This window comes from Perissodus microlepis, chromosome 5 (assembly GCF_051167445.1).
Source record: "Perissodus microlepis isolate ML-2025 ecotype Zambia chromosome 5, ASM5116744v1, whole genome shotgun sequence".
NCBI lineage: Eukaryota > Metazoa > Chordata > Actinopteri > Cichliformes > Cichlidae > Perissodus > Perissodus microlepis.
In genome coordinates, this window is record NC_140465.1 from 8,462,372 (window position 1) to 8,478,401 (window position 16,030).

Consider the following 16,030-nt stretch of genomic DNA (forward strand, 5'->3'; position numbering starts at 1 on the left):
TAGTTAATCTGCTGATATTAAGGTTGATATTACTGAAAATAGGTACAAATGAAAACCAAATAACATTTTGAAATCCATACTAATGTGTTACAATGTATTGATTGAATGACTGGAAGTCCCAACCATTGCTTTAATGATTCATAAGCAGAGTCGAGCAGAAGCTTAAGATTCTGAGAGAGTGCTCCTGCCTGCATGTAGCAGACATGCATTTCTGACAATATTATTGCTATCTTGCGACTAGCTCGATTTTCAGAGGTGGTAAGGAGCTTGTTTTCTCATTTCTTTGTATTCGACTTTCTGACAAACTAATTTTCATTTTGAGAAGAATGATACTCAGTATGTTCCTGTAAAAAAAAAAAAAAAAAATAGATATTACGCTTGTGCTGTGCAACACTGCAAATATATATTTTATTTATCTATTTATTTTTTAAAGTAAATACAGGACCAGTACTGCAGATACTTTAACCTATAAAAGGCAGCTTTTGTAGGGGAGAGCAGTGCGCCATGATTTTGAACACATTTTAATGACCACTAAATCGTTGTGATTTTTACTTTCTGCAGTACTTCATTAAAACAACAAAATACTCATTTCAGCTTTATTTTAAACGAGGGTTTTGTTTTGTTTTTAGACATTAAATGTAAATGTGCCTCCAAAGCATTTTGGGTCAGTTTTCATTTTTCACAGTGAATGTGTGTATATTTTTTCCATTTCCAAAAAGATAACACAGATCAATTACCAAGAACAGCACTGGTGATGAGGTTATACCATTTTGATAAATCCCCTATCTCTTCATTATATACTCTGGTTAATAGTTTAGAAGTGGTAGGTTTAGCACAGAGTACAACCACAGGTCATTTTCAGCACAACTTTGCTGCGTATAGTACAAACGCATCTGGCGCATTTGAATTTTGATTTCAACATGACACTTTATTTAGATCTCATACATACAGAACAGAGCAGGCCTTGTTTAGCCTAACTTCACAGGCCTGGTTATAAAGAGAGAAGAAAAGAGAAAACAGCTGCACTTAAATATCTTTTCTTTTTTAAGAAATAAAGAAAATATAAAGTATAACCAAATATTAAACATATCACACAGCTTAATGAAATTTTAAACATACATTACTAATTCCTGCACTGATGAGAAAGGGCTACAGTAGATGGCTACAAAACGTTATAGGTTCATAAATATAATATAGTTTGAATACATTTGCTTTAGAGCTAAATTTATATTATTTCTTTTGAACTTAGAGTACATTATATGAAAAATACCTTTATGACCCCCAGTGCACAGCAGTTTGGTCTTTGATTTCAGTCTTTAACAAGCTGGAAGGAGCTCTATGAAGCAGGAAACAGAGGATGTGAACACATCAGACAGGCGTAGACACGAGGTTCATGTTCCACAGTATGCTACAGTTTGTAACTGAGCAAAAACATCACAAGCACACACAAAAGAAAACTACATTCAGATGAGTCTGAAGATCAAATACAGAAAAAAAGGGCAAAATCATACTAAAACCATGAAAGAAACATGCTATGTTGTTACAACAATACAAATATTTTCAGTTTACTTCTTCTGGTTTCTGTAGTGTACATTGCAAAATGCTACCCAGGCTGATTGTGAAAACAATGTAATAATGCTACTGATATACAGAGATACGTGACACAATGTTAAAAAAAAATATTTAAAAGAAAGCAAACATGTCAAACAGATTCCTTACAAATACAAACAGCAGCATTCTCACAAAGACATTTACTGGTATGAGACCTGCTCACACCACCATTCAGTACTGCAGCGGCCCTATTCTGGTCACATGGTCATCCTCAATTTTTTATAACCAATTAAATAGTTCTCACTTGGGGGGAAGTGGGGTTGAAGGAGTAGGGCAGGTTATTTTGATTATACTTATTATGTGGTTAGTTCGGAAAATTACATTGTTAGTATGGGAATAGAACATTAGCTTGAGACTCATCAGTACAAGCCACACTATGTACAGACCACCACCCAGACCTTCAACAGATGTTTGAAGACCAAAAAGAAAAAGAAAAACCTTCTCACTGACTGTTATCCATCTTAGTGACAATTTCATAGGGGTTAAGGCTTAAGATGTTCATAAAGTGCTCTGTATGACAATCAAATCCTCTGCAAGTGAATGCAGAAAAAAAACTGATTTGATACGAGTTATTTCTTGTCACACAGTCAAGTGCTACTGCCATACAGAAGGTCTCACTACAGCCCTAAGGTTTGTCCTAAACTGATCTAAGGTCAGCACAGAGAAGGCTACATTTATCAACCAGCACTGAGCTGAAACCCCCAAAACACCAAAATACATATGACATCATTCCAAATACCCAAACTGAGTCACACTGTGATATGCTTTAGTCTGATTTTTAAAAACTAAATCTCACACAGTCTTAATACTAGCAACTTTAAAGTTTTTCTAACCAAGGTTTAGTTTTGATATTAAACATTTAGGCACTCCTGTCTGCTACACCATTACGCTACAGTTCATGGCCCACTTCACTTTTATCAAATATGAAAAATACAAATGGCTGTGACGTTAACGGCAGATGAGGACTGAAGCATGTTTCTGCGGTTTATATAATTTACAAACACACGTTCACTGGCATGTAATACGTCTCAAATGATGTGAGCTCATAACATCTTTGAATATAACATGGTTAATGAGCAATAAATTACCTCTTTAATATAACAGTTCTTTATATCTCAGAAGATACAAAATAGTACTTTACAGCTGTATATATTCTGTAAAAAAGTATATCTCGGCAGACTTTTCAGGATTAATGGAAAGGATCTTGCCGTTCGCGTTGGACCAGAAATATTTATATGTGAAGTAGAGTATGATCATATTGGTATTAGATGCTCTGCAAGTCAGCACCCGTGTACAGCCACAAAACACTGGGGTTGACATTGATATTGGCAAAAATCAGGTATAACACAGAGAGCTTGCCCAGGCTTGTTCCAAGCTACAGTTTGTCATTTACTTCAGTCTCTTTCTGCTGAGGTTGTCATGTTTTTCGATGCTGCTGAGGTCACATTATAATCAACTTGTGTGTGGAATTAAACTGATCAAAAGAAATAAAGGGAACACTTGAACAATTTATAACATTGATTTTTGTTGTCATTTTGAATCCAGCCTTCAGAAGGATTTCCAACTATATTGTTCCATTATTTTGTTCTCAACAAATTACACAGTGTGTGTCATAAAGACTTTCAGTTTGAATATTTCATTCATCGAGATACAGCATGTGATTTAAGTGTTCCCTTAATTTTTGGAGTAGTATATAGGAGTCCATGTGAAGCTACACTGTTTTTGCGTATGTAGTGCATTGATGTGTGCATGAGTGCTGCTGCTGCTTCAGACCAAGGTGCCTGGGTCAGCACTGGGCTCCTTTGGAGTCACCTCTTGCATCTGTGGATCAGATGTCTCCTGATAGAGAGAGAACTCCATCGACCTGTGGGGGGAGGTAAAACAAGTCAATATTGCACTCCCAAAAAAATTAAAAATAAGAGAGGAAACAAATAAACACCACAAGAAGCATGCAGTAAAACCACTAAGAAATTAATTTTCTTAGGGCCCACAAAAAAAAGGGAAAAAAAAGTGTGCAAGACTATAACAGAGCTTGGAGAGGCCCATCCTTGGAAGCAATCAGGAACAACAAAGAGTGTTGGCATGAGGCTGCCAGCAGCAGGCGATAATGCTGACCAAGCCCAAAAAAATAAATAATAAAAAGAAAATAACACAGTGTCAGTTGTAAAAGAGGATGATAGATGGATTGGCTGGGGGCAGAGTGAGTGTAACAGCACCAGCATCTGTTGGAAGCATTGCTGCCAACATCTAAGAAGACAGACAAATCATCTGTAACACACAGATTTCAGTAATGCATCCATGCTGTACATAACCTTAAAATCCAAGCATGAAAACAACTGTATCTTTAGGAAAAGTGCAAGGTTTTCTGAGTATCATGCAAAAATGTATTGATCAATAACACCTGCAGTCAGCAGCAATCTGTGTGTTAGCTGTGAGCCTTTTGAAGCAATGGATAATCTTTACTGACCAGTGCTTTGGGATATGGCAACAGTAATGTTACATTTTTCTGGTGTTAATGTAAACCAACAGAAATTTATTTTTAAATTGACATTTATTAGGCTTGTGTTTCTGCAGTGTGTATGAAGTCTAACTTGAAACATCAGCTAGTCAATCACGTTTAAAAATACTGACCTTCCATGGAGAGGGTGACCATGGAAGCTGGCTGACTGGGGTATCTGAGGCCTTTGGAGGTTAGTTGGTTCACCTTGAACAGACTGGGCCTGGTGCACCAGTGGGTGTGGGTGTGAAAGACGAGAGATCCCTGCCTCGTGACCCTTTGGGGCAGCAGTAGGATAGCCAAGAGCATTCCTCAGGTACCAGTCTCTAAGGCCCTCCAGAGCCAGGGCTTTATGCAGGCTTCTTGTTGAGTCTTCTGGAGTAGGAAGAGAAAACTGTGGGGGTCTGCGGTTGAAGGAGGGACCAGACAAATCAGTCTGGTAAGGGTGCAGGTTGGGAATGGATGATGTGGTGGTTCCAGAAACAGGAAGGGGGGACTCGTACGCTGATAGTAGAATTGCATCTTGGGGATGTTGCTGCAAAGGAATAAAAGGTCCACAAGATTTGGTTCTGGTGACCTTGACCCTGCGTAGTTCAGCTTGGGATCCTCTAAGGACCATGGGACTGTAGGGAGGTGCAGCACTGGGAAGGTGCACCTGGGAATGGGAAAATCCATTGGCATGGGGAGGCACTGCTGCAGTGGATGAGCGAGGGGAGGACATGTCTTGCCAGATCCTTCCTGTGGACTGGTACAGATGGTGCTGCACTTGCATCCTCTGCTGTTTTCCCCAGATATAGTCCATCAAAAGTTCGTTGTAGCCACCGCTTGCTCCCCTGCCACCCATAGACAGACGCATTTTGACTTGCTCAACAGAGCTGTCCACATGCCCCTCGGGGCTGCCCAAGTGAATATGCCGCAGTTTTCCATCTGTCAGCGTCTCCGAACTCTTGTAGGGCCCTCCTCTCTGCGGCATGCCGTTTCTAGGGGCTGGGTCATCTGGAAGGCTCGATCTGTCCAGCAGGGCCTCAGAGCTGTTGCTGCGCCTGGCTCGGGAGCTGTACGGACAGCTGCGGCGGTCAGAGGAAGAACCTTCTTGAGCCAGCGGAATCATGTATGGCACATCCAGGCTGCCAGACCACTGTTTCAGCCCATTTCCACCAGATGCATCTGACCTAAGATATGGGCACAGCAAATGAGCACAGCAGCAGCACATAGTAATCAGAGAGGAAACTAAAGAACTTTAGATACAGCAGAGTGAGTGACAGCAGCTTTAAGCTAATCCATGTAACTGAATTTCACAGAAAAGTTACCTTTTAAAAAAGGAAATTTTTTTATGCCTAAAGTCCAAAGAATTAAAAACCTTTGCTGGTAGCTGAATTTGACATTAATCGCAGTTACAACCTGAAGTCTCTATCTTCATTTGGCTAAGTCATTAAGCCATTTCCAACCATACAGTTATCACAGGAGGCGGGAGGTGTGCAGCATCAGACAGAAGCAGCCCAGCATCACAGATTACCTGACATGAACGCTGATGGGAGCAGTTCGGGCCAACATAGGAGTTGCTGGAACACTTCTGCCTTCAACGTTAGAAGCACTTCTAGGTAAAGAGTGAGTTGGGCTGTGGAAGAAAACCAAAAAACGAAGAATCACAAGATGCATTTAGCATTTGTAACCCACACAATCCTGATCATTTACTTTTGTGTGCTTATGCTGTGAATGTAACAGAGCAGGCAGGCTGCACAGGGTCACCTTAAGATACACACCTAACAGAGCTAGTGACAGAGTTGCGCCGTGTCCTCATCTCGTAATAAATCTCCACTGGGGATAGCTTCCTGCTGATTCTGTGGTCAGGGCTGCCTGCAGTAAGTCGTGGCTGAGACAGAGATCGCTGGTCGGCAGCCACGCTCGGTGACGACTCTGTAGGAGGAAGAACAACAAATCCTCTTTTGATGTAGTCAACTTTCAATAAAAGCCTTAAAAGTGAAAAATGTGTGCAATTTTTGGTGCAGAGCATTAATAACACTGCATATTCTCATGTTTTAAGAATGATGTTGGGTCAGAGGTTCAGTTATTTCTTTGGTGAATGTGGATACACACGGAGACTGTTGACTCACCATTGTCATGGGATGTTGAATCTGACATGGAGCTGGTACTCTCTGACATGACAGTGTCCTCTGAAACACAAAGGATATAGGTCACAGACAAAGCAGCATGACACCTGGTGGCTTAGGTAAACAAAAATGCAAAAGTGCAAAGATGACGTTTTCAGCATCGTGCTATTATTATTGTGTAGCTTTTTGGGGGGGGGGAGGGGGGGTTTAAGTGTGCAGGTGTGGGATTAGTTGCCATGGTACTGTACCTGTGTGACAGCCCCGATGGACCGTTCTTTTGCTATTTGGAACGTTTCGGTCTGATTCCGAGTGTCTGTACAGAGCACCCGTGAAGATGGCCTTCATCTGCTTTCTTTGGGCAGCCTCATCCTGCAGCCAGGGAAAGTCACCCATGTTAGACTGAGTATACACACACACACACACACACACACACACACACACACACACACACACACACACACACACACACACACACACACACACACACACACACACACACACACACACACACACACACACACACACACACACACACACACACACACAAACGGTACAGCTACTGCGTAAACACAATTGATATTCAAGGTGTTGACTTACCTCTGCCTTGGCAGTGGGCGCTAGGCCAGCTCTCCGCTGCACCAGCGGGGGTTTCTCTCCTGTCTCCAATGGGAAAGCACGTGGCAATTTCCCAGTCAGCTCCTGTAGAGGACATCGATTAGCCCCCAGTTACTGAAATCCTTCTCACTGGCCACTGAGGTGCAAACTGTTTCATAAAGTGATAACCATTTAACGGATTACTGTCTCTTAAAAAAAATTTAAAAAAAAATTTCCTTAAATGGTCTAGATATGGCACGAGATATGCCAGCAATAATTTGGCTGCGTTTAGCATTTACCTCTAAAGCAGAACCATAACTCTGCAGTTGAGAAGTGCTTCAGATGTCTAAGTAAGCTACACTGACAACGGAGCAGACAACTTCTGAATCCATAAATAGGCACACAGATAGAATGAGTCACCATCCAGCTGAAAACAGGGACGTGTTGAACAGCTGTTAAAGAAAAGCTGAGGCAGCTGCAGATTCATTAACATGCACTGACAGGCTCTCAGAAGCAATCAAGCAAAGATTTTGTCTGTGAAAAATATCCCATTTTCAACAAGTTGTTAGCTGCAGCTGAGCTCAGATGTTCATGTTTATTCTCATTTTTACAGAAGACTTAAATTTGCTGTTAAACCACACTGCAGCTATCCTCTCATCGCTTGAGGTGTACGGAGAGAGAATCTAAGCTGAGCTACGTTTCAAAGATGAAGCGAGATCGACTCACAGCTTCCTGCAAACAGACTTGTTTGAGCTCTCCCACTCTGGCGTCGAGGAGAGCCTCCAAGGCCTGCTTCCTCTCTTGCAGAGTTGCGATCCTCTCAGCCTGCAGCTTGCCATCCTGGCAGCCTTGAACATCTAGGAGGCACAACGCATGAAAGTCACTTTTGCACACGGTGAAATTCAGATGTGGACTCAAACTGGCAGTGATTTCATTAAAAACGCAATCTTGTGGGTTATGTTTATACTGTATCACAGTGTCGTGTTTTTGAAGGTGTCTGTTCTCAGAGTGCTCTGATAAGATTATCTGGCAGCTGTAGTGGCAGTATGTGAACAAAAGGTCTTCACAAAGACAGATGTTTTTTCAGCTGGCAGTTCCCTAGAGAAAAAACTGTCAGGAAAACAAGCAAGCTGATGGTTTCTCAAGCCTTTTCAGACTTGTCCACAGATGGAAGTGTGAATCCTTACACTGTGAATAGTCATCATTACTCACCAGGAGCCCCCAAACCCATGGATGTGATCAGATGTCCTTTGACCTCCATGTGATGTAATTCTGGGGACTTTACAATGCACGCTCTCAGCCACACCCTCACCTGAGAAAGAGAGATGAAGGTTTAAAATGTATCATTAGCCAGCTTTGTGTTATCTGGTGGTACAAGACACAAATATTTTAGAAATCTGCCAAAAACTTGTTTGAAATATACCCAAATGTGAGCCAGTACACTGGACTTATGTGAGGAGTCAAGTAAATCAAATGGGCTGATTCTTATGTAGCGCTTTTCTACTCTCCTGGAGCATTTATATGCCACATTCACCGAAGCTGTTTTCTATGCTTTTTAACTAACATTCATACTCCAGTGGATGCATCAGAGAGCAACTTGGGGTTAGTATCTTGCCCAAGGATATTTGGCATTCAGACTGAGGTAGCCAGGGATCAAACCACCAACCTTCCAATCAGAAGACTGACCTGCTCTACCTCCTGAGCTACAGCCACCCCAAGCATTACATCCAACCACTAAAACTAATTTTTCGGTTCAAGTAACATGAAGTAACTGTAACTGAGCACTGGAAGTAGTAGCCACAGCACATACATACATACATATACATATAATAACAAAAAAAAAGCATCATCGATCAGATGGCACGAGGGTCCATCAGGGGGCGCTGCTGTCCCTCTGCTCAGGTATTTAAAAACTGTATCACTAAATACGAGTTAGTTTCTGTAACAACAGACTTGTGGGAGAATATTTGACTCAGAAAGATAAAAGACAAAAAAAATGTCTTAGATCAGAAAAAAAAGGCACCAGGTGATAGCAACAATTTAAATGAAACCACAATAAACCCAGTTATGACGGTATGCAAGATTATAAATTTAGGATTTAATGAGTTCTAGAGAACATTTTGAGAGTAAGTTCATCTAGAGTCCAAACATAACTTGCAGACTAGGCCTTCTGAAAGTGAGTAATACTCTAAATACTCCAAAATTAGCCCTTGGATGCAATTAGTAGCCAATTAATTTGCAAAGAGAAGGAAAATGAGACGACATAAGTAGCATTAATAATGTATGGACAGATACAGAGGGAGAAATCTAATCCCTGTGTGTTTCATGCCTCACAAGCTCAAAGCTACCATCACAAAAAAAAAAGCAAGAGAAACAGAGCCAGAAGCAAAGTGTTGGAATAAGTAACAGAGGCGGCGAAGAATGCAATCAGTGGCATTTCCTCCAAGCGACTGTCATAAATATCAAGGTTCACACAAAACTCACATCATTTTAAAACTTCTACATATAATCATCTATTTATCTGTTGAGAAGGAACAACAGATAATCGGGGGAAACTAAGACATGTACTGTTTTTACTAAACTGTTGCAGGTGAGCCACGGTTCATATACTCTCTTCTACATAATGGAGGTTCATTACAAACAAAGCCTCTTCCCTAATGCCCAGTAGAGACTTGACATCCAAAAATAGCGATCGCGTTTTCTGCCAAAACCTCTCGCTCGGCGTTGCTCACAAATCGCTGCCGTAAATAAGCATCCTGCTGTCTTCTTGCCAGTCGAGTAAATCATAAAACGGCTCCATTCAGCCCACAAATCTAGATGGAAGGCCTCAAGGGCTGGATCAGAATTACCATTTCCAAAGATTGCTTCTGCCAGTGTCCCATCTTTCAAAAGGAAACATTTATCTATCAGTTAGTCTGAGCAGCTGTCTCAGAGCTCTGCTCAGATTTTTGGCTTTTTTTAGGCCAGAAACATTAGAGTTCTGTTTTCCTGCCTCAAACAACACGACGCTCACTTTCTGTGAAGACATACTTGAAATACTTCCAGAGTTTGCGTTGGCTCCTGTTCTGGAAGTGAACCAGTAAGTGCTGTTTGCTCCTGTACATGCGAAAACCCCCGCATGCTTGACCTCCCATTGACAGACAAACAGGAGCCTTTCACACAAGCAAGTGGCAGACAAAAGCTCATCACATGAATCCTGTTACACAAAAACGAGTTCATGATGATTAAATTTTCAGTTAATCTAATACACCAAGTGGGATTTTCACCTGGGAGTGTACAAGGCAGTGTCATGTCTGTTCTTTGTTGAACAGCCGAACAGTAAACCCACAGAGAGAAGCAGTCGAGAGGAGACTGAGACATTTGGTATTCATCTGGACTGTTGCTGGGCAGCTGGAGCCAAAAGGCTGCCATGCCCCTAAGAATGGCTTTGTCCAGCAACCAAAACATTTCCAAGGAAATTCAGTGCAATCCCCCCCTTTTGTTTTTGTTAAACAAAACTAAATGTGCCCACTCTGTCATCATAAAAACACTAAAACCTCAGTCCTCAGTGCAAATATCACTGGTTCATCTTTGCTACTATAATAATACATCTCACACTTCCTTTTTATAGTCTTACAATGAGCATCCTAGCAAGAAATAACACATTCTTCCTCTTACTTAGATAAAGTTTAATACCTTAGCAAGCTGCATTTAATTTATGTACTGAAGAAGGAATTCAGTACCACATAAATTGGTGACACCAAATCATGAAATAGTGTGTGAAATAATCCGCTCTGTTTCTGTTATGCAGTTGAATAGCAGCTGAAATGTGGCAGACACGTGTTTTGGCAGCGCATTATGATGACAAATTGAAGACTTCAATCAAAGTGACCGTAATGAAAATGGGTTTGAAACTTTCAATATCATTTTTTTGTGTAATTACTTCACAAATGGATAATTTTCTCAGTTATTTGTAATTGTTAATGTCAGTTTGTTTCTTCAGAGTAATGTCTTTGTGCAAAAATTAAAATCATTCTGCAATGGCCCCTTTCTGTGTTTCGTGCTTGTATTTTGTAACTGTACCATTAGTTTTGTCCACAGCAAGCCACAAACCAACTAGTACATTTGCTTTACTTTGAAATAATAGGAATAACTGTACATTCCAGCTTATTACATTAGGGTGAAACCCACCTGATAGCCTGATAACCTCCAGTTATTTAGACTTGTGGGTAAAAGCGGCCTATTATGGGAGGGTTAGCAGACATGGCTAACAAATACCTTTTAAAGACCTTTATTCACCATCACTTACCCACCTAAATGACATCTATGAAATGTTTGTTGGCTGGTTGTAGGCTACGCCTCCCTGAGGTAATCGTGTAGTCCAACCACAAGTTTTCAAAGTAGTTATCCATTTGTGAAGTATTAAAAAAAAAAAGAAAAAAGAAAAACAAGTTTCAAGCCCATTTTACATTTGATTCATTTTCCATCCACCAATCCAAATTACTACTGCTTTTCAAACCTGCAGTCTTGAGTGAGAGGTGGGGGTCGCCATCACATCCACACGTAGATGCAGTTTTGAATCGCTGAGCTAAGCAGAAGGTTTGAACTTGGCACCATCACATCTCAGAAAGAAGTTTCTAATAGCACCACTGTGTCTCCCTTGATTCATTCTACTGATACACACTGAGCAAGGAAGTTCAAAGCATTACATTCTGCTCTTTATACCCCCCCCTCCCTTTAGGGCAAAATATACCATCAGCATCTAAAGACAAAGTCACAGCTATAAGTCGTAGCATTGCATCAATTCTTCAACAAAGACATCCAGACTACTCTAACGCGATTACACCTCCTGTCGCTATGGGCCTCATGTGTATGACTAGCATTTTACTGCTTTCCATTATCCCAAATTTTTCCTGCTGTTCAGCAGTGGTTGAACCTACAGTGCATCTTATTAGAAAAGTGTTTATAACTACAGAAAGAGAATGGAAAGACACCACAATGGGGCTAATGGTTAAAACACCATAGCAGTAATCACTGTGTAATAGCAGCTAGAGGAAAGGTGAAGACCAGTTGCAACAGATCCACCATGGCCACACTTAACAGATAACACACCTGAGGGGATCAGCTGCATCACTACCTTAAGTTAAGTGCCAGCTTTGTAAGCACCTGCTGTGCAGAGGCACAGGTGTGACAATACAGGACTGCAACACACTTCAGGGGGAAGCATGAGTGAGATGGTAAATGCACTACTACATGAACCCTTTTCACGACATGACATACGTCTGATGCTTTTTTCCAGCACTTTCTATCACCCACAAAGGAGTACAGCAACTTGCCCAAAGACACTTTAACATGCAGACTGGAGTAGCTCAGAATTGAACCACAGACCTTCTGATTAACGGATGACAACAACCTCCTGAACCACAGCCGCCCTCACAGAATCTGAGGAGATATAGATTTTAAACACCACAGCTTCAAACACGTGTTGGCCGAGCATGCGTATGGGCTGTGGATGGTGGTACAGATAGCACTGAAGGAACCGTGTAGATTAAAACATGAGCCGTGCGATGAGAGCGAGCTGCCCTGTGCAGCTCATATCACTCAAATGCAAATCGAGGAAGAGTTTAATATTCTAGACGGGCTAAACACTGAAGCTCGTACCGTAGCTCTGATCCTCCTGTGTCCACACAAGGAGCCATAATGCTCTCTCTTCAGCTTAGAAGTGATGCATATTAGCTTGAAATATTCACAGCAAAGCTACATTCCTACAGGCAACAGTTTTATGCGTCGTCTCCCTTGATAAACACGATGGCTCTCGGCTCTTAAACAGATTCACTCTCTCTCTACTGTCAGCTTTCATGTGGCCCAAGAGTCCTGGGAACAGGAAAAGCTATTATTGAGAATTTATAATACACATATTCAAGACTTAAAACTGCAAGTCTTAATACAGTGCGGCAGAAGCTTTTGCAGCACCACCATATGCTGCACAGCAGGTTTATTGGTCTATTTCAACAGGCGGCTGTGGTATAAAGGAGCAGCTGAAACCCCCACCTCCAGCTAAGTATGGGCAGGTGAGGCCAGCAGCCCTCATGTTGACCGCTGGTGTTGACACAGCTGCTGCTGTTGTCAACTTACACATGTGAACCAGAGGAGGGTTACAACTACACAGCTCCTGTTAGGCTAGCATGAGGATCCCCCGCTGGTTCCTGAGAAGTTAATAGGCAGCAGACAGTTAAAAACTACAGTTTGCACCACTGTCTGTGTCAGTTGTTACAAAGCAGTGCCTCACTGCTTTCACTGGTGCACCAGGACAGCATTTCTCCATGTCTAAAGCCATACTGATCTAATCTATAGGAGAACAGTAATGCAACTCCCAAACATTGACTATCAGACCCCAAGGACCCTGTAGAGCCATTGGTGAGATTTGCTGGTGAGGATGGGAGTAGAAATATAAGAAGAAGGAAGATGTAATTTATGATTCAACAAAGAAGAGATTGGACAAGGTCAGACATACGGCTGATTCAGAGCTGCCTCCACCTGAGCAACCCCTACAACTGTGGATGGAGGGCTTATGCAGGGGTCAGGGGACCCTCCAACCAACCCTGCGCACCAATGTGATCTCTTCGTTTTGCTCTCTATATCCATGAAATACTGATTTATAATGCACTTATCAGCACAAGGCAGGGCAGCTTAGCCAAGGCTGACCAATCGTATAGCTCATCCTCTCTCCCTCCCCGGGCCTTGATGCTCACCTTTGTACGTTTGACACAACTACCACAGGCAAAACAAAGCAAAGCCCAGTGATTGCTATCCACCTGGATTCCGCTAAGCTGAGGTTGGAGGAGAGGAGGGAGGAGTAATAAAGAAAGGAATGTGACTCTAATGTCCGAGGGGATTATTGCTATACATTTTTCCTTTGCTCTGTAACACCTGGAGGGATTTCTGTATGTCCAACACTGTTTTTATGCTCTGTGGCTTGCTGTAATCCACTTTGCTGATTCTGGAAAGAGTTCAGTGCTTTTGTTTCGCTCAGACTTATGAAGTGCAGCCACAGCAGCCACGCCATTACATTCAACATTTACACACAAAAGGACCTTGATCTGATTCTTTTGTGTTTTGAAGAAAAGTAGGTGAATACGCTCCCCCATCTGTAGTACTACAGTCGCTTGATCAGACTTTATTCCTTGGTTCTAGCAACAAGATACTTTAGATGAAGCTAAATGTTTCTCATTTTGACTCTATGTCTATGTGCTAGTAAGAAGTAGTGAAACGACTAGAACCAGATCAAGCAGCCAGTGTTTCTTTTCACACTCTGTACTTAACGTGCATGTTTTGTCAGTTACCTACTACAGAACTACACATTCAAATTTGTGTCAGCCCATGTCTTAAGGGGATTGTTAAAAAAAAAGAAAAAATATTGTAACCTTGATGCAATGGTATTAAATTGTATTAAAAAATGCAACTGTGACAAAGCTATCTGGGTCAAAGTCCACTTCCATGGAATGTGACTGAACTGTACTGAAACACAACAGCCAAAGGGAGTGCTTTGTACTGTACGGGTGAACAGAAACACTAACATGACTGGTTTCATCCTAATCCCTGTGATCAAGAGGAAACTGAGCATGAGAATGGTCTCCCAGCACACCAACCCCTTTGCTTGTAAATGTCCTGTCCCTGCACTAACAACTGTAAATAAAAAAGGAGCAATGAGCATAAGGCTTCAAAGGAAACCCCTCTTGTAAAAAACAGAGGTGTTTCCCAGAAACGCCAAAAGGTGGACTACAGTGACTCGCTGTAAAAGGCACCAACACATTTTTACAAGCCCACCCCACCAATGGGATCCTGACGGACAGGCTCGCTCAGGGATCTGTTAATAATAGGAGCTTAACGCTGCTGCATGTGACCGAGCAGTATTAATAAATGAGAGGAGTGAAGCAATAAGGCCCAGGAGACGGCAGTAACAAGATGTTCGGGTCTGTTTTTTTGCTCCATAACAATGCAGCAACAGGGGAGAAGTTATGCATTCCCGGGAAGCTTGGCACACATTTTCACTCCTTTAAAAATTGAATTTGAGACGTTCTTGCAGTTCTGCAACCCCCTGCCTCCTGACGAGCGTGCCACACAAACGACCCTTTGCACTGTTTTCTGGCACAACGCGTACACAAACGCAAGGCTCTCACTTGATGCGGTCCTTGCATTCATCGTACGGACATGTGATTTGGCTCAGCATAAAGCACGCGTTCGCACATCCAGTCTGCGCTGATCCCCGCATCTGCATAGCCGTTGCAGACGGCGGCGCACCGGCTGATAATGAAACGCACCGGACTCATTATGGAAGCGATAACACATCGCAGGTGTGTCACAGCCCGCCACGATGACAAACGTCTTTTCACACGAGCTAAATGCGTGAACAGATGCGAGGACGTCTTGCGGACTCGCGTTTAGGCCGATGCATTTCATTTTATAGAGAATATCTCATTTTTTAAAAAGCCGTACTGGTAGCTATTAATTAATACGCCCATTTAGGATGGAAAAGGACATATTGGAGCAGAATCCCCTCTTACCAGAGAGCATGACTGATGCCTTGCGAGGTCTCCATGGTTCTCTGGAGCGAAAGCAGGGGGAGGAAAATCATTCCTGCTTGTTTTTATTGGCAAAATGTGCGGAGATCCACGGAAAAGAGCTGCCCGTTCATGATGGTTCACTATCCCAATTGTAATTCACCAGCAGCCTCGCGACCTCCGCTGCGTCGGAGCTCTGCGCATCTCAACAGACCTGCTTTCTGCACGGCATGAAAACGCTCTCTTTCACACAGCCAGCTGACTCCAACACGACCACAGCGACGATGCCCCTCCCCAGATGGTACATGCCTTCAATGTGCGCCACTCGATCCGCTAATAAGAATGTAACCCAGGTGTTGCACAGTAGCGTGGATTCATGTGCAGCATTCAAGGTAACCCTCTCCAAACCCCCAAGAGACTTTTTTCTAGATTTAAAAATTGATACGTTCAACTCGAAAAATTCAAATAGTCGTTTTAGTTTTACTGCTTTCTATGTCAGAGATAAATTGGACCGCACCATACCAAATTATAGCAGCCCAACATGGCTTTTTAATGGGAAGTTTATTGCGTTCTTCCATCCTTAATTCCATAACTTCAGTAGTAATAAACGTCAATAATGATTTGATTTCTTTTATACAAAGTGATCCAGATTTTCTGGAACTCTGACAGTTATTGGT

At 42.1% G+C, this 16,030-nt stretch overlaps 1 protein-coding gene across 1 annotated transcript; it reads right to left on the reverse strand.

Annotated features, from left to right (window-relative positions):
* Positions 1-907: 907 nt before the first annotated feature.
* On the reverse strand, positions 908-15,737 carry ccdc120b (coiled-coil domain containing 120b). The gene is made up of 10 exons (XM_084927610.1): positions 15,357-15,737; positions 8,026-8,125; positions 7,540-7,670; positions 6,817-6,918; positions 6,468-6,588; positions 6,223-6,282; positions 5,872-6,025; positions 5,625-5,726; positions 4,243-5,280; positions 908-3,475 (listed from the first exon to the last, which is right to left on the reverse strand). Exons 2-10 carry the CDS (start codon positions 8,072-8,074, stop codon positions 3,379-3,381), a joined length of 1,854 nt encoding a protein of 617 aa, XP_084783736.1. The 5' UTR covers positions 8,075-8,125; positions 15,357-15,737; the 3' UTR covers positions 908-3,378.
* Between the last annotated feature and the right edge of the window lie 293 nt (positions 15,738-16,030).